General features: G+C 35.9%; 2 protein-coding genes across 3 annotated transcripts; one reads left to right on the forward strand and one right to left on the reverse strand.

The window, feature by feature from the left end:
- The first annotated feature begins 2,611 nt into the window (after positions 1–2,611).
- LOC148311207 (uncharacterized) lies at positions 2,612–6,292 on the forward strand. 2 transcript variants are annotated; one of them, XM_088257032.1, is made up of 3 exons: positions 2,612–2,755; positions 3,348–4,073; positions 4,388–6,292. In XM_088257032.1, exons 2-3 carry the CDS (start codon positions 3,380–3,382, stop codon positions 5,398–5,400), a joined length of 1,707 nt encoding a protein of 568 aa, XP_088113158.1. In that variant the 5' UTR covers positions 2,612–2,755; positions 3,348–3,379; the 3' UTR covers positions 5,401–6,292. The 2 variants fall into 2 exon arrangements, with proteins under 2 accessions (XP_088113158.1, XP_088113157.1); XM_088257031.1 differs by having other exon boundaries at positions 3,364–4,073.
- A 2,429-nt stretch (positions 6,293–8,721) lies between these two features.
- On the reverse strand, positions 8,722–22,331 carry Zpr1 (zinc finger protein Zpr1). The gene is made up of 10 exons (XM_088257095.1): positions 22,160–22,331; positions 21,258–21,510; positions 20,682–20,864; positions 19,603–19,718; positions 17,123–17,273; positions 15,573–15,643; positions 14,343–14,432; positions 11,650–11,816; positions 10,429–10,547; positions 8,722–9,747 (listed from the first exon to the last, which is right to left on the reverse strand). Exons 1-10 carry the CDS (start codon positions 22,253–22,255, stop codon positions 9,638–9,640), a joined length of 1,356 nt encoding a protein of 451 aa, XP_088113221.1. The 5' UTR covers positions 22,256–22,331; the 3' UTR covers positions 8,722–9,637.
- Between the last annotated feature and the right edge of the window lie 2,053 nt (positions 22,332–24,384).

Genomic DNA, 24,384 nt, shown 5'->3' on the forward strand with positions numbered 1-24,384 from the left:
TCAGCCCTCCGCTTCAGGTACCAGTCCAGGGTAATATTGAATAAATATTACAGTGAAAATATCACTTATATTTATTTGACCCCTCTGGGAATCGAACCCGGGACCTCCAGAACGGTAGCCGAGTGTGCTGACCATTACACTACAGAGGCGGACATAATAAATCTAGGCACTCAAAAATTAAAACCCTAACAAATAAATAAAAATAATTCATATTTTAAATTGATATTTTTGAAAAATTTGTGTGTCTGTCGAATAGTGGTGGGCACGGGGTTGGGAACCTCTGGTGTAAACAGTGGTCCTCAATACGTGGGTCGTGATCCGCAAGGAATTCTATTTTCGCTCTAGTGGTGCTTAGATACAAATGAACGCGACCCTGTCCTGATATGGAAATATTAGTAAAAATTAAAAAAAAGAATGAGTGAAGAAAGGATTGTTTGAAAAATTCATGAGACGAATGTGGTTGGTGACAAAAGCAGATGAAGACCGAGGGAAACTTGACATTATCAAGTATTTCAAATATTTGTACGTGGTTGGGTCAGGAGTCGGAATAATCTGCGTGTATGTATGAGATCTTGATCGCTAATTGCGTGAAGACAAGGTGTTCAGCCCTGCGATCAAGATAACGCAGTGCCCTATGCACCACTGGGAAAAGAATGTTTGAGAAGGTGTACGAATGTGGAAGTGGCGAAGATTGTGTGCAAAGACAGACAGATTGGTATGGCGTTTTATTCTGTCTGCCTACCCTGCGGGAAGCGGCGTGATGGTTAGTTAGTTGGTATATTACATGGATGTTATATGTTTAATAGCTTTGCAAGATAAGGTATATCGGTAGTGGAACGGAAGGCCTGTTGACGACAGTCAGTAATCTCTGTGAGCGGCTTCTCCTGAGGAGTGCAACGTGGTTTCCTCCCAGCAATGAGCAAATGCTGACAACTTCCCGATTGGCCCACACTAGATTATCCCTCCTATTCCCAACACAGATTTACATAAAACATCAGGCGGGTTGGGTAGACGCTCGGATGAAAAACTGGTGTCGCGGGTTCGATGCCCGCCAACTGCAAAATGAATTCAAGAAAGATTTATTTTCAATTGTTCTGGGTGTTTGTGATATATTTTTCACACTTACCTTCCCTATCCTTACTATCATACCTGCAGAGGAGTATATAAAATAGACGCTTTGCTGGTTGTTCCTATTTAAAAAAACTTTATTTAGTTAGAAGAAACAAAATCCACTTTTTAATTCTATAAACCTTGTACATAATAAGCAAGGAAAAAATAAATGCAATTCCCATCTAAAAAAAAGAGAAGGTCTGTCAGGAAGTCTAGATGCTTCTGTATCAGATCTGGAAATGCGGTGGGACAACTTTCAATGTATGTTTATACTTTTTTTAAATCGCCTAGTTTTTTTATATTACTTACAATATATGACCTGCCTCACCTTAACCAGACCCAGACGGTCGCTTGTAGATAATAAGTTCCGGGATTCCATTCCGGGTCATACTAGGGTGATACAAGAGATATCAATGTGTGACGAACTTCACACGATTACGTATCTCCAACGCCATGAGAGATGACATAGTAAATACACACTCAGGTGATTGTGGCGTATCTTTCATCCATATACGACAAAAAGGGCTGCAAAGCAACGATTTAGTTGTCAAGATTGCGCTAAGAAAACCTTTTTACTAAAGATATTTAAACGTCAATATATTGTATTTTATAAAAAAAAGTTAGAATTTAGAAAAATATGCTTATAATAGTACTCATGATTCAAAGTAGGATTGAAAATCTTATCTGAAAACTTGAGTACACATCGCGCGAACAGACTATGACAGCGCGCCGCGCAGGCTTGCCAACTTGAATAATAATAACTTATTAGGAATGAAATATGTGGGCCTCCGCCAACAAATTAAATTTGTCCGCCTCCGTAGTGTAATGGTCAGCCCGCTCGGCTACTGTTCTGGAGGTCCCGGGTTCGATTCCCAAGGAGGGGTAAAATAAATATTGTTTCACTGTAATATTTATTTAATATTTCCCTGGACTAGTACCTGAAGCAGAGGGCTGATCACCTTTCCTTCATGTGTAAACGATCAAGATAACACTGCGTTTATATGACGCAGTGCCCTATGCACCATTGGTGTGCGGATAAGGGTTTTAATATTATATTTATTAAATATGTGGGCAGGTATTCACACTGGCGGTATATGTAGTACTAATACATATGAATATATATTTTAAAATTCCAACAATTTTTTTTATATAAAATGCAATAAAACATCAATTAGTTTTGTAAAACTTTAAATTTGATTTGTTAAAGGTCCCAATAGTGCATAGGGTACTGGATTACATCTACATGTTATTATTTTGATCGTTTATCCAAAAATAATACGGTCTGTTTAAATTGATTATAATTAATTTTATAGATTTTAATATATTTTTGTACAAATATTAAAAAAAAAATTAGCTTTATTGATTTTCCAAATTTATTATCATTATTATGTGCAGTTTCAGTCCTATAGGAGATTCTTCTTGGTTTTTACCTTCCGAAAATTTTCATAAAGATTATAAGTACCTACCTTTCTCTATACGAAATAACCAATATTGTCTATGTATGTTCATAAATGGCCACACTTCATGATGTGTCAATTGGCGTAGAGTTCCACCAAAATGAATCCTTTTCGCGAAAAATCAGAAGTTTAATGTACGTATTTTAGCAAATGTAGACGTCCGGTTTCGTTTTTTAGGGATTCCAAAGGTAATAACATACATTATTAGTATTAAAAGCCTTCAAATTTACTCTCGTGTAAAAATAGGTTAGGTGCATAGGTACCCGGGTTTTCATAGATATGTCAGAAACCAAAATGGGCAAGTTATGTAAATGTAAAAAATCTCGGAAGCACTGCACCGGAGGCCCAGATCTCCACACCAAAAGTGCATCTTCTAGAAACAACTGGAATATTATTGTCTTCATATGCCTTTCCGATCATGGTCTATCCATTTCACATGAGGGAGAGATTTTCCACTACTTGCTATGAGACATAATTCTTTAGTGTCTAATTCCCTTTCCATCCAAGTTGCCGGAGATGAAATAAATCACATATCCACGTAAAAAATGCACCCTCTTTGACAATCTTCAAGAAACGTCTTAAAAAATACTATTTTTTCTCCTCAATGGTTCTTCTTCATATTTGCTTACTGATCAAAACAGCATAAATTACAGACCATAACCAATCATACCAGTTTTCTTTTGGTATGTTAGAATGTATGGCTTTATCGTAATACGTTCGCTTATGTACATACTCTTTGTGCATGTTCAATAAATAAAATCAGCAAACTTTATGTATTAGTTTTCTTATATTCTAGTTGAAGCGAATCAAATATGGCGATGGATCTAACTTGTCGAAAACCCGCTATCAGTAATGCTCTAGGAGAGAATACTCCTATTACTGTAAAACCGGTGCCATGTCCTCAAATGAGCAAGGAAACAGTTGAAACTGAACTAGAAACCACTCCCATTACTGTAAAACAAGTGTCATGTCCTCAAATGATTGAGGAAACAGTTGAAACTGAACCAGAAACCACTCCCATTACTGTAAAACAGGTGTCATGTCCTCAAATGATTGAGGAAACAGTTGAAACTGAACCAGAAACCACTCCCATTACTGTAAAACAGGTGTCCTGTCCTCAGATGAGTGTGGAAGCATTTGAAACTGAACAAACCACTCCCATTACTACAAAACTGGCGTCATGTCCTCAAATAAGTAAGGAATCAGTTAAAACTGAACCAGAAACCGGTGCTAGAAGCCACGATGAAGAAGGTTCGAACACGATTTGTCGTGTGAAAGAGGAACCATGTTATACAAGTGAGGACCCATGTTATACAAGTGAGGAACCATATGTCAACAGCGAAAACCCATGCTTTGATATAAACCAGGAGCCATTACTTTCTTCTATCAAGATTGAACCGGGAACCAGCACTGATCCCAGTGAAATGTACACTGATATTGATATTGATTTTCCTAATATTAAAACAGAATGTTTCGAAGCTTCTCATGCCACAGGAGTGGACTCTAGTAAGTAATGTGTGATTATTTTACCATATGTAGTTCCTTTATTTTAACCTTTTAAAACTGTCAATTATCACGATTGTAACATTGTGTTTTTTTGAAATACGGCACCAGTAGCTTATTGAATTAATGCAGCACTAACTAGGTCGTTTTTATCGCTTCACGTGCCAATGTAGGATATATTAAATAAATATTAGTGAGAAAAATCTTAAGGGTTACTTTTGACCCACTACTGAGAATCTTAAATGCACATAGTTCCTACTACGCTAGGAGGTGCATGTACTTTAGAAGAGAGGGATATATTTTTAATATGCTTTTAGATTTGAAGACAAATGCCAGAAAAAAGATGTCTGCTTCAACAAGTAAGAAGAATTTGCTGTCTCAAGGCGAGACATACTCGTGTGGAGAGTGTGGAAAAATATTTATGCATAGAAGTTCGTTGAGAAACCACGTTCTTACTCACTCTAATGAGAAGCCATTTTCATGTACGTTGTGCGAATATAAATCTAGTAGGAAGGGAGATCTAAAAATGCATATGGTCTCTCACACAGGCGAGAAACCATATTTTTGTACGGAGTGCGGGGTGTTGTGCGGCCACAAAAGTGGATTGACGAGGCACATGCTGACACACTCCGGCGTAAAGAAATTCTCTTGCCCGGAGTGCGATTATAAATGCTTGAGAAAAAGCGATTTGAAAAACCACTCGGTGATTCACTCCGGACAAAAACCATTCTCTTGCACGCTTTGCGAATTCAAATGTTCTAGAAAAAGCGATCTAAAAAGTCACATGTTGACACATTCTGACGAGAAACCGTTTTCCTGTTCCGAGTGTGATTATATCTGCAGGCAAAGGAGCTCTTATAAAATGCACATGTTGACTCATTCCGGCGTCAAACCGTTCTGTTGCCCACAATGTAATAAGGAATTCAGAAGAACGACGCATTTAAAAGAACATATGTTAGTACACACTGGAGCCAGACCATTTTTCTGTCCGGAGTGTGACTTCACATGCAAATGGAAAAATGTTCTGAGGGAACACATGTGCATTCATACTGGAGAGAAACCGTACATTTGTCCGACATGCGAATTCAGATGCTCGCGGAAATGGGATCTGAAAAAACATATTTTAACTCACAATGGCGATCTGACCCTGAAATGTACCGAATGTGAATTCACCTGTATTCAAAAAAGTCATTTGAACCAACATATGCTGACGCATACAGGTGTCAAACTGTTTACCTGTTCAGAGTGTTCGTACGTATCCAGACGCAAAAGTCGACTGCAGCACCACATGCTATCTCACAATACGGGAAAACCATTATCTTGTTCATAATGCGATTATACTTGTGGGCTGAAAAACATTTTACAGCATCACGCGTTAACTCAAGCCAGTTGTAACAATTATAATAATAAATAGAATCATTAAATTAAACGAATGTAAGGCTGAGATAAGTATTATCGATAGACTTAAGAAAGATCGTCGAAACGATTTGGGCATGTCAATCAAATAAGTGAAGAATAAACAGTAAAACAAATTTATGAGGCGAATGTTGTAAGAAATAAAAACGGAGGAAGACCGAGAAAATCTTAGCATAGTCAATTTATTCAAATACTTGAAAGTGGTCGGGTCAGAAGTCTAAATAATCGGCGACTTGTATGATGAGATGTGCGAATATGGAAGAGGTTAAGATTATTTGTAAAAGCAGTGGTGTGGGATGCTATCTCTGCCTACCCCTACAGAATCGGCGTGATAGATAGTTTTTAAAAAAATAACGCCTTCGTACATACTTTAAAACCTGTAATGTTTTAGTGGCAAGGAGATAGTAATGTTATGTAAAAAAAAGAAAAACTGTCGGTATACTTTTTTGTTATTAATATTGTGTAATTTTAGTGTTGTATAATAACACAATGTTTTTTTGTATTAATTAAAAACAAGTCTTTTATTTTATATTTTAATTCGACGTTGAGCAGTATTTTATTATCTTAGGTTTGCCATGAAATGTCTGATTATTAAAAAATGTCTAGCGAAATTTACTAACAAGAGTTGAAAACTGAAATGTATCCAATCAAATCCTAAAATCTTTATAATAATTCCCAGCTTTTTGTATGTTTTGATTTCTTAAAATAAATATTTAATATAATCCTAATGTCAAAAATCAAAACATGTTGACGCTAAGAAATCGTTGTTAATTGTTGTTCAATGAATAATAAAGGTTCACAAGTAAGTTTCTTACTATTATTTATTTCAATAGAATTATCCGTGCGGACAGTCTTGGTTTCTCAATTCGTCTGCAAAAGAGATGACTAAAAAAGAGATAGATGCCTCGTAGGTACATAAATGAGAATATAGCACGATGATTAAGTACGTCGTTTACCTGAAAAGATAATGCAGTACGACTGCTAAGCGGACGCGTCGGCACGGCCACATCCCGGTGGCAGTGGCTCACAAGTGACGACAAACACAACAATAAATAGGTGCCACAACCAAAACGAAATGTGTATTATTTTTTTATGCGAAGGGATATGGAAGTCTGAGCTTTTCAGATCTTGTAACTTGGTATTTGATTAGCTTAATAATAATCACTTTATTAAACTTACATTAACGTTTACCATTCTGCTTATTATCTTACATACATATTGCAATAAATGTAAATAAAATTACGTTTCTGATACTTCGGAGATTGACAGTGCATACATGTAAAAGGCTTCATACCAAAATGAGTTTTATTTATTATTATGTTTTCACTGTTTGATTCTGAATTTAATAGTCAACACGAGTTTAAGTTAAGAACTTACTGCGCTATGCACATCGACTCCACTTATAAATTGTTCACGTTCACAAACACTGTATTGAAGGAAAATCGAGGCAAACACTGTTGTACGGAAAATGGCAATTTAAATACCCTATGTGACATGAGTTTTATGTAGTGTTAGGCTGACTTTATGAAAGGATATTAACACTTCAGAGTGTGAATATACTAGATACATATCCAGATATGAAACAAGTTTCTCACTAAGATGAATCAACTCACGAGTATGTCATTTTAAATTCTGTTTTTGTGCGCAATCAGAACAGTCGAACGGTTTCATAATAGTATGATCAAAACTACAAGTACTACATATTTCGTCAGTGTGTTGTACCTACCCACATCTTTTATTCTTAACACTAGCAAGTGCGTTAGTCGTCAAATTGGCTATCCTGCGCGGCGTGCTGTCATAGTCTCTGCGCGCGATTAAGTTTTCAGACAAAATTTTCAATACTACTTTGAATCATGAGTACTGCTTTGATTATATTGTTTAAAATTTAAACATTTTTTTTTTATAAAATACAATAAAACCTCCAATTTGTTTTGTAAAACGTCCAATTTGAGTTGTAAAACGTTCCATTTGAGGGGAAAAACATCTATTATATGGATACATTGTCAAAATCAATGAAGCCTATAGCCAACCCCTTACTAGTAATTTCGGTATACCTCAGGGTACAGTCTTAGGCCCTTTACTATTTATCATCTACGTCAACGACATATTTCACCAAAACATCAGCGGTAACATAATATCCTATGCTGACGACACCGCAATAGTTATAAACGGACCCAACTGGAATACCGTAAATGATCGCGCAAATAAGGACATGAAAATCCTAAAATTCTGGTTTGACAATAATCTATTATCCCTAAATACAGATAAAACATTCTTTATCCCATTTTGTATCCATAAACTCAAAATACCGACAAATATAAAAATTACAATTCACAATGGTGACTGCAGGGATTCAAATTGCAAAAACTTATGTTCTGTTTTATGTCCAAAAAAAGAAATAAAATATCTAGGTGTTATAATAGACCAACATTTGAAATACCATAGTCACATTAATGAACTAGTAAAACGAATAAGAAAATGCATATATATATTCATTAGAATCCGAAACATACTAACCATCGACAACCTAAAAAGAGTTTACTATGCTATCGTTCACTCACTACTACAGTATGGCATTATTGCATGGGGAGGCTCATACAACAACATACTGAACTCAGTGAAAATAGTACAGAAAACCATAATTAAAGTCATCTTGAAAAAAAAAACATATTTCCAACAAAATTATTATTTAAAAAATTTCAAGTCCCAAATATAGAATCCATTTATAAAAAAACCGCAGTTTTTCAAATACTAAAGGGTGACAACTATTTAAATTTAACAAAGAATTTATCATCGAGATTATCAAACGATTTTTCTATTCCAAAATGCAACACCAAGCAATTTCAGCAAAACTTCAAATATTTGGCAATCAAACATTTCAATAAACTCCCTAAAGAAATAAAAAAAATAGATGATATAAAAATCCTCAAGAAAAAAATTAAAGCTCTATACATTTAAATCTTTAAAAAAATATATTAAAAAAACTATTATATCTTTTATTATATAACATTAAACCACGAGTGTAAGTCCCTTTCCAAGCACAAGAGCACAGACTCTTTTATGGAGAGGCACAGCGAATCGAAATATAAAAGTTCTACATATGTATAAATGATTCAAATGTTATTATGTTATAAATAAAAATGTAAATATATTAAATGAATAAAAAAAAAAAAAAAAATACATACATTCTGAACAAGCGCATGGTTTCTTTGAAGCAGTGGGCAGAAGTATAATGTTTTAAATCGCCTTTTTGAAATTTTTTTATTGGTTTATTTTGTTTTATTGGTTTTAATATGAATGCGTGTTTACAATTGATAAGTAATAAATTAATTTAAATAAAAGGGTAATGTATAAGAATGCCTATAATTAATTTTTTTCCTTTACACTATTATCCCGGAACGTGTTTATATGACATAAGACGGAAAACAAAAAGGTAGACCACAACTTAATTTCTTTTACACCCAGGTACATTTAAAGTTATTAATATTTTTGCCTAAAACACCGTTTTTGTATTGAAAAAATAAGTTTTTCTTCGAAAATAAAAAATGAAATGGTTTTGAATAAAAAATAGTTATTGAAAGGTAAGAAGTTAAGAGAAATTATCAAAATATTTTTTTCAATATATATTCAAAAAAAATCTAATTTAAATTCTAAAAAAAAAATATGCGCAGACAACAGGTGTGGCTTCTCACGCAGCCTATCGCATACTGAATTAACACCCTTAATGTGTTCTGTTAGTATTCTCTCGATATGTTATTAATAGGCGCCGTGGCGTAGTAAGGTTTCGCTCGACTACAAAACTGTTGTCGCGGGTTCGATTCCTACCAATGAAAACATAAATTCAAGAAAGATTTATTTTCAATTGGTCTGGGTGTTTGTGATGTATTTTTCGCATTTACCTTCCCCATCCTTACTATCCTACCTGCAGACAAGCCTCTAAAAATAAAGGGTTTGCGGGTTGTTCCTATAAAAAAAATTGAAATATGATAATATATCCATGGCGTGGTCGAATGCTTTGATGATGAGCAGTCGGCTAGTAACTGTTGGTCCATAAAGTGTGATTGCGGTAGTAAACGAAGGTCGTATTGCTTTTCTGCTGAGACTCTCATTTGTGAGGTATGTTTGTGGGTTCACGTCGTTTCTCCGTGTAGTCACGTGGCTGAAGAGTCTTGTACACTATTGTAGACATCTACGTTCATGTCATTGAGTCCCAATTCCTCGTTTTGTTGATAGCTTCTCTCGTATTTGGTGATGGTAAGACCTAAAGTAAAATCAAATACACTTCATTAATATCTTTAACAAAAAATATATACACAGTAAAACCTCGATATAATGGACTAATTGGTGGAAAGGAGTGTCAGTTAAAGCCGAAAGTCTGTCTATAAATAGGTCTATAAGTATGTAAATAGGTTTGACACGTAGAACGCCAGTTATTTTTAACTCGCGCAGTGTTTGGTCAAGAAGTTGCGTGAGTTAAACGTAACTCCAATCATGGATTGGATTTAACGTTCCGTGAATTGGATACGCTTCAAGGTTGCTATGTAATGTAAAAGTATGCACTTTCTGTGAATTGGTTACGCTTCAAGGTTGCTATGTAATGTAAAAGTATGCACTTTCTGTGAATTGGATACGCTTCAAGGTTGCTATGTAATGTAAAAGTATGCACTTTCTGTGTGGCCCTCACGACAAATTACCGAAGTTGGCCCAGATTTTTCTCTGTAAAATAATACTTTGCATTTTACAGTTGTAGCCCCAAGGATGGTTTTTTTTTCTTATTTGGCAGTCAATGTGTTAAAATAAATAAACTTTTTTTTTAAAACAAGCATTTAAATATAAATAAACAATACAAAATACAAACCAAATTCTACTTATTGTCTTTGGACACTCGTCATGACGTGATTATGTATTGTCCTATGAAAAAAAAAAGGTTTATAACACATACCTTCATCCGGAGTTCCATCATCATTGAGAGTTTGAACATAGGAATTCCCTGCCGGATCATCTAGTATCAGAGTTACCGCCATGTTCCCTTCGATAACTTTATCCATTCGGTCCACAAAGCTAAAAAATATATGAACTCAATAAAAATGCAATAAATCTGCAAAATATTAGACAAAAATCGATATGCAAATCTCCTTAATAAGTGTATGGTCCAGCCAAGTTGTGAAGTTGCAAGTTATACAAAACAAGATTGACTGTAAATGCAGATTGAAGAGTTGTAAGATGGACTATACAATGAGACAAGCTGTATAGTTGCAAGATGGCTATACACGAGACAAGCTATATGTATAGTTGCAAGATAGACTATACAACGAAGACAACCTGTATGGTTGCAAGATGGACTATACACGAGACAAGCTATATGTATAGTTGCAAGATAGACTAAACAATGAAGAAAACCTGTATGGTTGCAAGATGGCTATACACGAGACAAGCTATATGTATAGTTGCAAGATAGACTATACAACGAAGACAACCTGTATGGTTGCAAGATGGACTATACACGAGACAAGCTATATGTATAGTTGCAAGATAGACTATACAACGAAGACAACCTGTATGGTTGCAAGATGGACTATACAAAAGACAAGCTATATGTATAGTTGCAAGATGGACTATACTACGAGACAAGCTGCATAGTAGAAATATGGAATCTATGGATAATGGAAGCAGATTGTACAACTTTATTACATAATAATCAAAGTTCTTTTGACCAAAAGAGGTATGTGACCGGTTTTGTTTGATGTGTTTTTAACTTTTGTTTTTTGATGAAAAGAGAAATATTGGTGTTTTTATTTACAAAAATACTTCAATTTCATACTATTTCTGTGAGCCTAAGCGGTTCATTATTAGAAATAGGTATCAAATTGTGGAAGAGTGGGTTTGAACCGAGAAACTCTGACTGAAGAGTCAGCGAGACTAACCACGGGACCACAACCCGGCACTGGGACTCAAGAAGGAGAGCATGCGCCCAGCTGTGAGGGGAAGTAATCAGACAACAGAGTGAGGGGAAGTAACCAGACAACAGAGTGAGGGGAAGTAACCAGATAACAGAGTAATGGAAAGTAACCAAACAACAGAGTGAGGGGAAGTAACCAGACAACAGAGTGAGGGGAAGTAACCAGACAACAGAGTGAGGGGAAGTAACCAGACAGTAGAGTACCTGTCCAGCTGGTTGGCCCTGTCCCGGCTGGTGGAGTCCCCGGCCAGCCCCGTGAGCTGCTCCCTCATGGCCCGGAGGGCCCCCTCCACGGTAGTGAAGCGCCCGCACAGCGAGTGGGAGCCCGCCTCCAGCTCCAGCTCCGGAACCAGAAGGTCGCAAGTGTCCGACTGGAACAGCAATACATAATAAACGAGGAGAACAAAAAATCTTTTTTCTATCCATTTTTTTACAAAATTTTTAATAATAATAGTATGTAACCACTCACCGAGATTTTTATGTCTACCGGTTTCGAGACGTACCCGTCTCTTCATCAGGACAATCACTAACAATACCACCCTTCACCACCATAGCACAATTTACACACTCAAAACTACACAAAAAAACACATGCGATTTTTGGTCAACCCGAAGACCAACATGCACTTAAGTTTTCGACACAGACATGCGTTACGAGCCGAGGTTAAACATGCAATAGAATTAGACCAATAGACGAATCAACTTATATACTTGTAGGATGAAAGGAGTGGGCGGGGTTCAAATTGGATACGGACGAATCGTGCTTGACTGATGTCGAATCAAACAATCTTTCTTCCTAGCTTCCCCGGAAAAGTTACCATTTGAGTGAAACCCTTTTCCCGATTGGCCAATACCACATACGGGAAAGAAACAAGCGTTTGCGGATTTTACCCGGCAGAGAAATAGATCAAACTGATACTCAAAATAGTAACGTTGGTATTATGTGGTAGATTATAATGAAGTTATGGGCTAGAAGTACAAGATGGAAGACCAGCATGTATCTAAAAATAGTTTTAAAACTAGTTACAAATTCTCTTAAAAATTCTAGTAAATTTATGTATCTTTAACCGGTCCGGGAGTATGGCCATGTACGGCCATTCCAAACTTTCCTCTAATGTAATTAAAATACTCATAATTAATTACATTCAGGATTTACAACATTTTGAGTGTGTCCAAATACTTGTTCACAAAATCTGGATTATCTCCAATTACAGGAGTTAATTTCATATTATTAAATAAATAATATGAAAATAACTCCTGTAATTGGAGGTAATCCAGATTTTGTGAACAGGTATTTGGACACACTTAAAATGTCGTAAATAAATTATCTGGTCAAATTATAAGCTTAAATAATAAAAATGAAAATGGTATTTTCTGGCGTTTCTCAAGTGTGTGATTGGAATCCAGGATTTGGACCTCACATACTAATATAAGAGTTTCAGCTTAGTAAAAAGCTTCTTTATATCTCACCAATAGATGTCTCTAGTGAAGTTCTAGTGATTCAAGAACAAGGTTTCTAAATTGGTTCATATATATAGAACTTCCAAGAATTTGAGTAGTTTGGTTGTCAATAATGGGTAGAATTGGTGAATGTTACACGTGTGTAAAGTGATCACTTAAACCAGCCTATGACGGTCGTCAGCCCCGTAAATGCCCAGACTTCCTTCTTCTTCTTCTTCATCTTTGATGAGATGTCAAAAAATAATACATTTAGGATTTTTTACGGTGTGTGGAAGTTTTTGGTAAGGGAATGTAATTAATTATGAGTATTTTAATGTTTTAGAATTTAATAAACCCTGATGATGACAAGGTTTTTGTCGAAACCGGTAGGTTGAAGTGTACTAATAATAAAAAAGTGGTTAAAACAAAGTTGTTTAATTTTATAAAAAATAAAATTTCTATATTTTATTTATTGTTTCGGCATTAACTTTGTGGTAAGACATGTTACAGTGATTAAAGAAAACACTTGTTTTTTACCACTTGAGTTTTATTATAGACTACGTGTTTCAGAAGTTAAACTTCCATCATTCAGGTCTGTATAATAACTAAAATATAAAATATAAAATTGTTCTATAAATAAGGAAGGAGAGGGGAAAGTTAGGGGGAGGGGGTTAGTCAAGAGGCGGAGTTCACGTACGATTTATGTTCACGTAAGCCAGCATGTTCTCTTCCAATGCGCCATCTACCCATATTAGCACTGATAAACTAGGAATTAGATGGTAGCTGCAGGATTATGGCAAGTAAACACAGTAAGAGATAACTCCTAGTCGTCATCCTAGCAAAGAACGCAATCTACCAGTTATCTCATAGTTGGCAGTCAACATGTTAAGTCCTTGGTCGTCAAACTGCGGCCCGCAGATATTTGTGCGGCTCGCGATATAGCAAACAATTTTAGTAGACAATAATGAATAATGACTACCAAAACGGATTATGCGTGCAAAGTAAACTAAATAAAAGTACTTACGCGGGACGGGAATTTGGGAATAAGAAGAGCAAGTGTGCGGGTAGCTACGGCGACCCCGCCGCCCGCGCCTGTGGGCGGGGTTGCCGTAGCTGTATTTTGAGTAATTCAAATCTCGATAGAGACAAAGAATATTTTTAATTTATTTCAGGGAATAGCATCAAGTGGCCACTTAAACCAGCAAATGACAGGTCATAAGCCCTGTAAATGCGTAGATAGGGGTAGGGGTTGGCTAGGAGTATGTATAGGAGCTTCGAGCTGGAAGCTAGCATGTAACAGTCGGCTATCGTACATAATACCCAATTCATAAGTGTGCGGCCCGCAGTGATACCTCACATTTTCCCATGTGGCCCTTGACCAGAAAAGTGTGACGACCGCTGTGTTAAGTGGTATGTATTGCACAAAGTGAATGATGAATGATAAGGAGAGTGTTGTACCTTCAAAAGGTCCCTGGAGAAGTCATCACGGCTCCGGACTTTCACCTCAATCCTCACTCCCTTTTCTTCAATGCCTCCTCCCGATTTGACCTGGGGTAAGTTGTATATTTATAATTTAAAATGTAAAAAACAAAACTCACGAGGACTTATTCATTAAGGACGTGAATTGGATACATATCTTTTATTTACATATCGTAGTCATACAGGAGAAAGTGACCAAGTGCATTTTTTACAAAAAACGTGATCATTGACTATTTGATATCTTACTAGCTTAATATTGCCCTGAAAAATCCCAAAGGATTTTAAACTTGGAAGTATAATATATCGACTTTTTAAAAATGACTAACTGCATTGGTGTTTATTTTCTTGCCAAGCAAAAGTGACTTAAATGGCCCCCCTGAACTTTTTACGTTTTGGTAGTTGGTCACTTTCTCCTGTACGACTATGATATATATGATAATATATGACGCGTTTCCTTTTATTATCACTCTGTGTTTGATAATGTCTTAATAAGACGAAACGCGTCACATATTATCATATATCGCTCACTCCTTTCAAGAACGTCATAAATCAAAAAACTTGATTTTTCAGGAGAACGGTTTTAAAGTTAAAACATATAATATAATGTATTAAAAATAAATATCAAGCCACTTATTGAACTTTTTACTGTGCAATAGATCTTTTTAAGTTTAACTTGAAAGTTTTTTCCCCATTTGAAAAATATTTAGTTTATTTAAAAAAAACATTAAACAATACCTTTTCTTCAAAATGCAAAAACAACACTTTCCATACTGTGGCGGGTAAATATTAAGTTAAAAATATGCCTCTTTTGCTGGGATATAATACATTTTCTGGACATTCCGAAAACATGCACAACTGAAAAATGACGTTTTTTGATTTATGACGTTCTTGAAAGGAGTGAGCGATATATGTAAATAAAAGTAGAATTCAATCTAATAACCGTGTTTAATTTTGGATATATTACCCAACAATTTAAAATGGAATTCTACCAACTGTCTGCAGCTACAATAAAAAAGACACAATGGATTCAATATCTTATATCAATAAAGATTTGTCAAGCTCATTTTTTTGTCTTATTCGTCTTGTCATATTTTTCCTTATTTCACCATTTGAACATCCATCATACATCGTTTTATTTATATGTATGTATAAATATCATGCTGCTTCCACACAGGGGTAGGCAGAGAGAGTAAAGCAGAGAGAACTCACTTCGTTAGTGCGGTGGCCACACTGTTCGCAAGTAGTAGCCATTATAACGACATCTTTGAAATGCGGAATGCCTGAAAAGTAAAAAAGTACATACATCATCAACCTGTTCATTAAAATTCAAACTTATTTCAATATATTTGTAACATATCGCTCACTCCTTTCAACAACATCATATGTAAAAAAAACTTGATTTTTCAGGAGATTGTTTTTAAAGTTTAAAAACAAAATAAAATGTATTAAAAATAAATATCAAGCCACTTATTGAACTTTTTACTGTACAACAGATCGTTTTAGGTAAAACCTGAATATTTTTTCTTCATTTGAAAAATATTGAGTATATTTAAAAAAAATATTTAACAATACCTTTTCTTCAAAATGGAAAAACAACACTTTCTGCCCTGTAGCGGGTAAATATTAAGTTAAAAATATGCCGCTTTTGCTGGGATATAGTACATTTTCTGGGCATTCCGAAAGCATGCACAACTGAAAATTGACGATTTTTTTTTATATATGTTGTTGTTGAAAGGAGTGAGCGATATGTGGCAATAGTATGTAAGTATTATGTTATATTACAAGGCAAAGAGAAGGTGAATGCAGCATAGGAAGAAGGCTTGTATCCTGCCTTTACACCTTGCAGTCCACTCATGTATTGATGATAATAATAATAATAATTTTAAGAACACATCATAATTTTGGGGACATGTCATAATTTTGGAGACATGTCATAATTTTGGAGACATGTCATAATTTTGGAGACATGTCATAATTTTGGAGACATGTCATAATTTTGGAGACATGTCATAATTTTGGAGACATGTCATAATTTTGGACACATTTAAAATTATAATTTCAGGGAAATGTTATAATTTAGTAGACGTGTCATAATTATGGAATATGTTATTATATTAGAGACATGTCATAATTTTGGAGACATGTCATAATTTTGGAGACATGTCATAATTTTGGACACATTTAAAATTATAATTTCAGGGAAATGTTATAATTTAGGAGACGTGTCATAATTATGGAATATGTTATTATATTGGAGACAACATGTCATAATTTTGGGCGATATGCCATAATTTTGGAAACATCATAACTTTCAGGACAGGTTATAATTTTGGGTCCATGTCTTAATTTTGCGGACATGCCATAATTTTGAGGACACTTCATAATTTTAAATACAATCATAATTTTGAGGACATGTCATAATTTTGTAGACATGACATAATTTTAAAGACATATCATTTTAGAGACGTAATAATTTAGGGGACATGTCATTATTTCAAGGACAAGTCATAATTTTATGGTCATGCCATTAATTTAGGAGATATATCATAATTTTGCAAACGTGTCATAATTTAAGGGACATGTCATAATTTTAGGGCCATGTTATAATTATAGGGGCCTTTTCTTACCATTTTAGTGAGAAATCATAATTCTGGGGACATATCTTAAGTTTGGGGATCAATCATAATTAAGAGGACATAATTTTGGGGACAAGGGGATAAAACCTATCAGTATCTAAACGGATCTGATGTTAGACTTACTGGTGACCTTCATGTTGGTGTCGCAGGGAGCGTTGCAGTCCGGACAGTTGGTCCTGAAGGTCAGCACCTCTCCCGCCTCCATGTCCTGGAGAGTGTGTTCCCCCTCTCCCGTATTGTGAAGTATACCCTCCTCTTTCTCATTCTCTGCAAGCTGAATATTTGATTAATGATTTCACCATATGTACAATACTCCCGATTTTCCGGGGTCAACGTCAACTGGGATGCAAAGGCAATTCTGTATAACAATGTGCCTCATCGGTGAACAAAATTTTGCGTTGAAAAAGAGGATTATGCTGAATATTGTTTTCGGTCCATTCACCGAACCTAGGACGCGCATAATGGTCACTCAGTCTATTCATGGTGAAATGACAAAACATACTGACTACAAATCAACTGTCAACTGCCAAATTGACAGTCTGTAGAAACAATGTTGCCAGTATAAAATAAAAACCTCTAAAAAAACACCCATTATCTCCACAATTATTTTTTCAGTTCTTTGTCTTTATAATATTTCGCTCACTCCTTTCATATATCAAAAATTGTCAATTTGCAGTTGAATGCCCAGAAAATGTACTATATCCCAGCAAAAACGGCATATTTTTAACTTAATATTTACCCGCTACAGGGCAGAAAGTGTTGTTTTTGTATTTTAAAGAAAAGGTATTGTTTATTTTTTTTTTTAAATATACTAAATATTTTTCAAATGGAGAAAAAACTTTCAGGTTTTACCTAAAAAGATCTGTTGCACAGTAAAAAGTTGAATAAGTGGTTTGATATTTATTTTAAAAACATTTAATTATATTTTTAAACTTTAAAAACGATCTCCTGAAAAATCGTGTTTTTTGATAAATGACGTTGTTGAAAGGAGTGAGCGAACTGTCAAATTGACAGTCTGTAGAAACAATGTCGCAAGTTTAAAATAAAAACCTCTAAAAAAACACCCTACACCTCGACAACCATTTTTCATTTCTTGGTTGTTATAATATTTGTGATAAATATTCTCCGGCGTTATTGGTGCGATTTATTTGACAGAAGATCCATTGTTTCAGTGTTGAGCCGCTTGTGCACTACAGGGAATTTCACCGTCCAGCAGTATGGTTTTGAAAAATAAAAGCGACTACCACAGTTAAGCGTGATGGAATTTACGCGCAATGTGTTCACGCACCGATCAAGAGTACTGCTCCGAAGAAAGATGGACAAAAGCACAAGCTAATCCAAGCCAATTGTCGTTTTAAAATGCTAACTCAAGTGCCAGACGGTAAAATTCCGTGAAGTGCACAAACACCCTTAGAGTACATATTCCCTGATGCAGATTTTTTAAATGATCAGATCTTACCCATCTTCAATCGAAATAATACTCTATGTTTTTTTTTTTGACATCTCATCAAAGATGAAGAAGAATATGGAAGTCTGGGCATTTATTCAAATTATAAGCTAAAATAATAAAAATGAAAATGATATTTTCTGTCATTTTTCATGTATGTGATTATAATCCAGGGTTCGGACCTCACATACTAATAAAAAAGCTTCTTTTCGTCTCACCAATAGATGTCTCTGGTGAAGTTCTAATGATTCAAGAACGTTTCGGAATTGGTTCATATATATAGAATTTCCAAGAATTTGAGTAGTGTGGTTGTCAATAATGAGTAGAATTAGTGAATTTAACATGTGTGTAAAGTGATCACTTAAACCAGCATATGACGGTCGTCAGCCCCGCAAATGCCCAGACTTCCATATTCTTCTTCATCTTTGATGAGATGTCAAAAATAATATGAAAATAACTCCTGTAATTGGAGATAATGCAGATTTTGTGAACAAGTATTTGGACACACTCAAAACGTTGTAAATACTCTATGACAGGGGTTCCCAATCTTTTTTAGCCCGCGGCGCACTTACAAGAATAATAAAAATAGAAAGAAATAGGTACCTACAATAATAGTAGTTGGGTAGAAAGATGCAAGCGCTAAAAATAGAAATTGTTGCTTTATAGGTACCCGAGAATATTTATGGTTTCGGATAGTGATAGATGATCGACGCACCGCGCCCCCCTTTACTTTTTACTGCGCACCAGGGCGCCGCAGCGCACACTTTGGGAACATCTGCTCTACGGTATCATAATTTAAAAAAACATTTTCATTTTCAGCAAAACTTCAAATATTTGGCAATCAAACATTTCAATAAACTCCCTAAAGAAATAAAAAAATAGATGATATAAAAATACTTAAGAAAAAAATTAAAGCTCTGTACATTTAAATCTTAAAAAAAATAATAAAAAAAAACTATTATATCTTTTATTATATAACATTAAGCCACGAGTGTAAGTCCCTTTCCAAGCACAAGAGCACAGTCTCTTTTATGGAGAGGCACAGCGAATCGAAATATAAAAGTTCCCCATATGTATAAATGATTCAAATGTATTATGTTATAAATAAAAATGTAAATATATTAAATGAAAAATATATATATATATATTTAATTACCTCAGATTGTGAATAAATTCCAAGTGTGTGATTTTGTTCCGTGTTTCTGTTGAAGTATGTCACTTTTAGCTGTGGGTCCGGTTTGGGTGCCTGCGGATTCTCTATGTGACTATTTCCTACAAAAAAAGAGGTTAATAAAATATTTTTCTCCTTCTGCTTGGTGTAGGCCTTGTGGCCTGTTTTTAAGAGAGATCAGCCTCTTGCAATGTCGATTCCCAGCTGTCGATCCATCTCTTTGGTGGTTTGCCTGGGAGTCGTCTACCATGGGGTTGCCTGTACAGTGCGATGTGGGGGAGTCTGGATGGTTCCATTCTCCTCACATGCGCATACCATTGTCTCCTTCGTTGCCTTCCCCGCCTAACGACGTCTTCAATCTCGCATATTTCCCGGATCCTGGCGTTTCTTATTCTATCTCGAAGACTCTTGCCTGATATGCTGCTTAGAGTCTTCATTTCTGACACTCCAAGCGCGTTTTTTGTGCCAATAAAATATGAATATTTCAAAAAAATGTGGAAGAATAAGCACATGAATATTAAAAGCAAAGTAAAAACATTTGACAAGCTTGATATCGGTAGGTATAGCCTAGACAACTGTGGCGCCTTTTACCGCCGATAGTTCTTACCATGGGTCTCTGGTGATTTCTAAATAAATAAGACATGTTCCGCCTCCGTAGTGTAATGGTCAGCACGCTCGGCTACTGGTCTGGAGGTCCCGGGTTCGATTCCCAGGGGGGGTCAAATAAATATAAGTGATTTTTTCACTCTAAAATTTATTCAATACTACCCCGGACTGGTACCTGAAGCGGAAGGCTGATCACCTTTCCTTCGTGTGTTTACGATCAAGATAACACTGTGTTTATATAATTCAGTGCCCTATGCACCATTGGGGTGCGGATAAGGGTTTGAATTGAACCAAGTATATAACCAAGCCTATGACTTCCATATTCTTCTTCATCTTTGATGAGATGTCAAAAAATAATATGAAAATAACTCCTGCAATTGGAGATAATCCAGATTTTGTGAACAAGTATTTGGACACACTCAAAATGTTGAAATTGATTTGTTTTTATTTTGTCTTACCACTGATGTCTTCCAGTACGAGATTGAAAGGTCCATTTTCCTCAACGTCTTTTAGCTTCTGAAGCCTCAGCAGGAAAAGGTCTATTTTCTCTGCATCCTGTGGGTGGTCGATCCGTCTTTTCTCTTGATCTTGCTTCAGACCCGCTGCCACGCGATCCAATATTCCTTCCACGGTCGTGACCTCTGCAAAAATAGATCCCATGACGCAATATTATTAGACTATGACATCTCGAAAATGGAGTAACAGAATATGGAAGCGCCGAATGTGCCCCAGATGGAATAAAGCTTAAGTAATCCGCCAGATCCAATTTTATAAAGTTTTTAAATTAAACACTCTATCGGTATGCCAATTGGGGAACTCAGTCTCGTCCAAACAAATCTTTGAGTCAAAATTTCAAAGCAATCTGTGAATAACATTAGGCAATTGAAGATTTAAAAAAAAACTTGTTTCCAAATCCTTGTCCAAAAACAAGGTTTACTTTAAAAATGTTGAGATCAACACAGATGAAGAATACCAAGGTAAGTCTGGGTATTGAATGGGTTTACGACCCGTTATAAGCATGAAGCGGTGATCACCTCCTTTCTGGCCGAGCGGCGGCACCTCCAGCTGCAGCTCGGGCAGCGCGATGCCGGCGTGCTCGCTGCGCACCACCTGGCGGTCGAGGTCGCGGCTGGAGGCCACCGTGAGGCGGAAGGTGGCCCCCTGGGGGCGCAGCGCGGCCGCGTCGCGCAGCTCGCTGTCGCTGTGCCCGCAGTGCGCGCACGAGAAGGACATCACCACAACGTCGTGGAAGTGCGGGATGCGCGTCAGCATTATGCGCGTGGTGCCCTGGAAAACACACAAGTTAATCTATAGTACAAGACTCGAGACGAAGCATGTATCGTTTTTATATAAAAGACAATTTTAATTGAATTTGTTTTGAAATTTGAATTATAATAATAATAATAAATATTTATTCCAGCTTGACTAAGTGGTGGGTGCAATACTTAGTCAGCCATATCGCTCACTCCTTTCAAGAACGTCATAAATCAAAAAACTAGATTTTTCAGCAGAACGTTTTTTAAGTTTAAAAATATAATACAATCTATTAAAAATAAATATCAAGCAACTTACTGAACTTTTTACTGTGCAACAGATCTTTTTAAGTAAAACCTGAATGTTTTTTCTCCATTTGAAAAATATTTTGTTTATTTAAATAAATAATTAAATAATACCTTTTCTACAAAATGCAAAAACAACACTTTCTGCCCTGTAGCGGGTAAATATTAAGTTAAAAATATGCCGCTTTTGCTGGGATATAGTACATTTTCTGGACATTCCGAAAACATGCACAGCTGCAAATTGACGATTTTTGATTTATGACGTTCTTGAAAGGAGTGAGCATTCTAATTATTATTAATCCTAACATTCATCTACCTAAATCGCGTCATTACGACGTTGGGTTGTAATGGAAAATAAAATTTGATTGTTTACTCACAGTTTCATGACAATTCATACACAAGGATTCCACCTGTGTGACTTCGGGGTCTTCTTCAGCGTTCAAATCAGAAAATATCGGCTTCTCAACATCCATGGCTGTTTTGTTATGAATTTACTTCGCGTGGAAACTTCTCGGCGTTCAGAATTTATAGGTTAGGTGGGCTGTCACTGTCATGCGCTGACACATGTCGTGTTATTTGGAGAGCGTTCACAAAGTTTTTACAACCACGCGCTAAAAGTGTGACACGCAATTTATCGGATTGTATTAAAACGAAAAAAATATATAGCGAGTGTTTTTGCCTAGAATTTTCACTCATGAATTACATAAAATTATAGTAACTTTAAACATAAAGAGTATATCCACTCACGAGTAGGTATAGGTTATAAAACTTAAAAATTTTAAGCCTGAGTAATGATAAGCGGTGTTGCGCAAGCCGTAACTAGATTTCAGATTCTCTTGGACGTTAGGTTATTTAAAAAATAAAATGGGTAGGTATTTATTTTAAAATTGCATTTTAAAATAAAACCTTATTGATATTGTTATAATAGTTTCATTTGATTTCTATTCCATGCAAGTTTATGGATATTTATACATATAATTTTTGAATTTCTGGAAAAAAGTGTTGAAAATACTCAGAGGTAGGGATATAAAACTTTGGATTTATGTTAAATACGACAACTAAAATCAGACTCAAATTTGGAGCTCGATCTTTTCTCCCTCCCTCGCACTTACTATTACCTCCCTCTCTCTTCTTCAATCTCTCCCCCTCTCCTTATATCTTCCTCTCAATAGCCCTCCTTTTCTTTCTTTATCATCCCCCTCTCTGTGTACTTTTTTTTTCTCTCACCCTCTCACTCCTTCACTCTCAATTCCTTTCTTTCACTCCCTCTCTTCCTTTCTCTTACACATATATGAATTATGATATGAACATGACAACGATATATATCTCCTATTTAGTAATCGAAATAATAAGCGGGTATGTATGAGGAGATGCATGAATGTAGAAGATGCGAAGAATGTTGGCAAAGACAGGGTGGTATGGCGTTCTATTCTCTCTGCTTACCCCTGCGGAGAAGCGGCGTGAAGATTATTTTTTAAACCCTTATCCGCACCTGATGGTGCATAGGGCACTGCATAATATATAAACGCAGTGTTTACTTGATCATTAACACATGAAGGAAAAGTGATCAGCCTTCCGCTTCAGGTACCAGTCCATGGTAAAATTCAATAAATATTAGAGTGAAAAATATCACTTTTATTTATTTGACCCCCCCCCTGAAATCGAACCCGGCCCGGGACCTCCAGTACGGTAGCCGAGCGTGTCGACCATTACACTACGGACGCGGACAAATGAAGTAAAGGATGATCAGTTAGTTAGTAGTTAAACTAACTAACTAACTAACCATCACGCCGCTTCCCCGCAGGGGTAGGCAGAGAGAATCGAACGCCACACCACTCTGTCTTTGCAAACATTCTTTGCCTCTTCTACATTCATGCATCTCCTCATACATACCCGACGATTATTACGACTCCTGACCCGGCCGCTTTCAAGTATTTGACATACCTGATTGTGCCAAGTTTTCCTCGGTCGTCCTCTGCTTCTTTTTCCAACTACATTCGCCTCATAAATTTGTTTAACCGTTCTTTCTTCACTAATACGCTCCACATGTCCAAACCATCTCAACACACCTTTCTTAATTTTATCAATAATGCTTATCTCAGCCTTACATTCTTTCCTTATTTCATCATTCGAACATCTATCAAACATCGTTTTGCCACACATTCGTCTGAGGGATCGCATTTCGACTGCATTCAGTCTACTTTCATCCTTCTTTTGCCAACTCCATGCTTCGCTTCCATACATAAGGGTTGGAACCAGAACTCCATTGTGTACTGCCAGTTTAGCTTCCGCTAATAGATTTTTATTTGCTAAAACTGATTTAAGTGCACCATTCACTCTGTTCCCAGCGTTAGTTAGTTACTAGTTATAAAATAATAAACTATTAGAGGGAAAAAAATCACGATATATACGAAAATATTTCACGATCGCCATTTTAAATTGAATGTACAATAATCTGCGAGCATCACAACTTGAATAAAATGACATAAAATGTCACAAAGAATACTAGTTTCCCAATAAATTTTAATAAGAAGTGGTCGGTCAGGAACGGCTGTCCGCCCCTAGCGGACGGAGTCGGAACTAACTCCAAGTGTGCTCAGAC

Source organism: Brachycentrus maculatus, unplaced genomic scaffold (genome assembly GCF_059751285.1).
Source record: "Brachycentrus maculatus isolate JH-2025_06_01 unplaced genomic scaffold, ASM5975128v1 h1tg000070l, whole genome shotgun sequence".
NCBI classification, from domain to species: domain Eukaryota; kingdom Metazoa; phylum Arthropoda; class Insecta; order Trichoptera; family Brachycentridae; genus Brachycentrus; species Brachycentrus maculatus.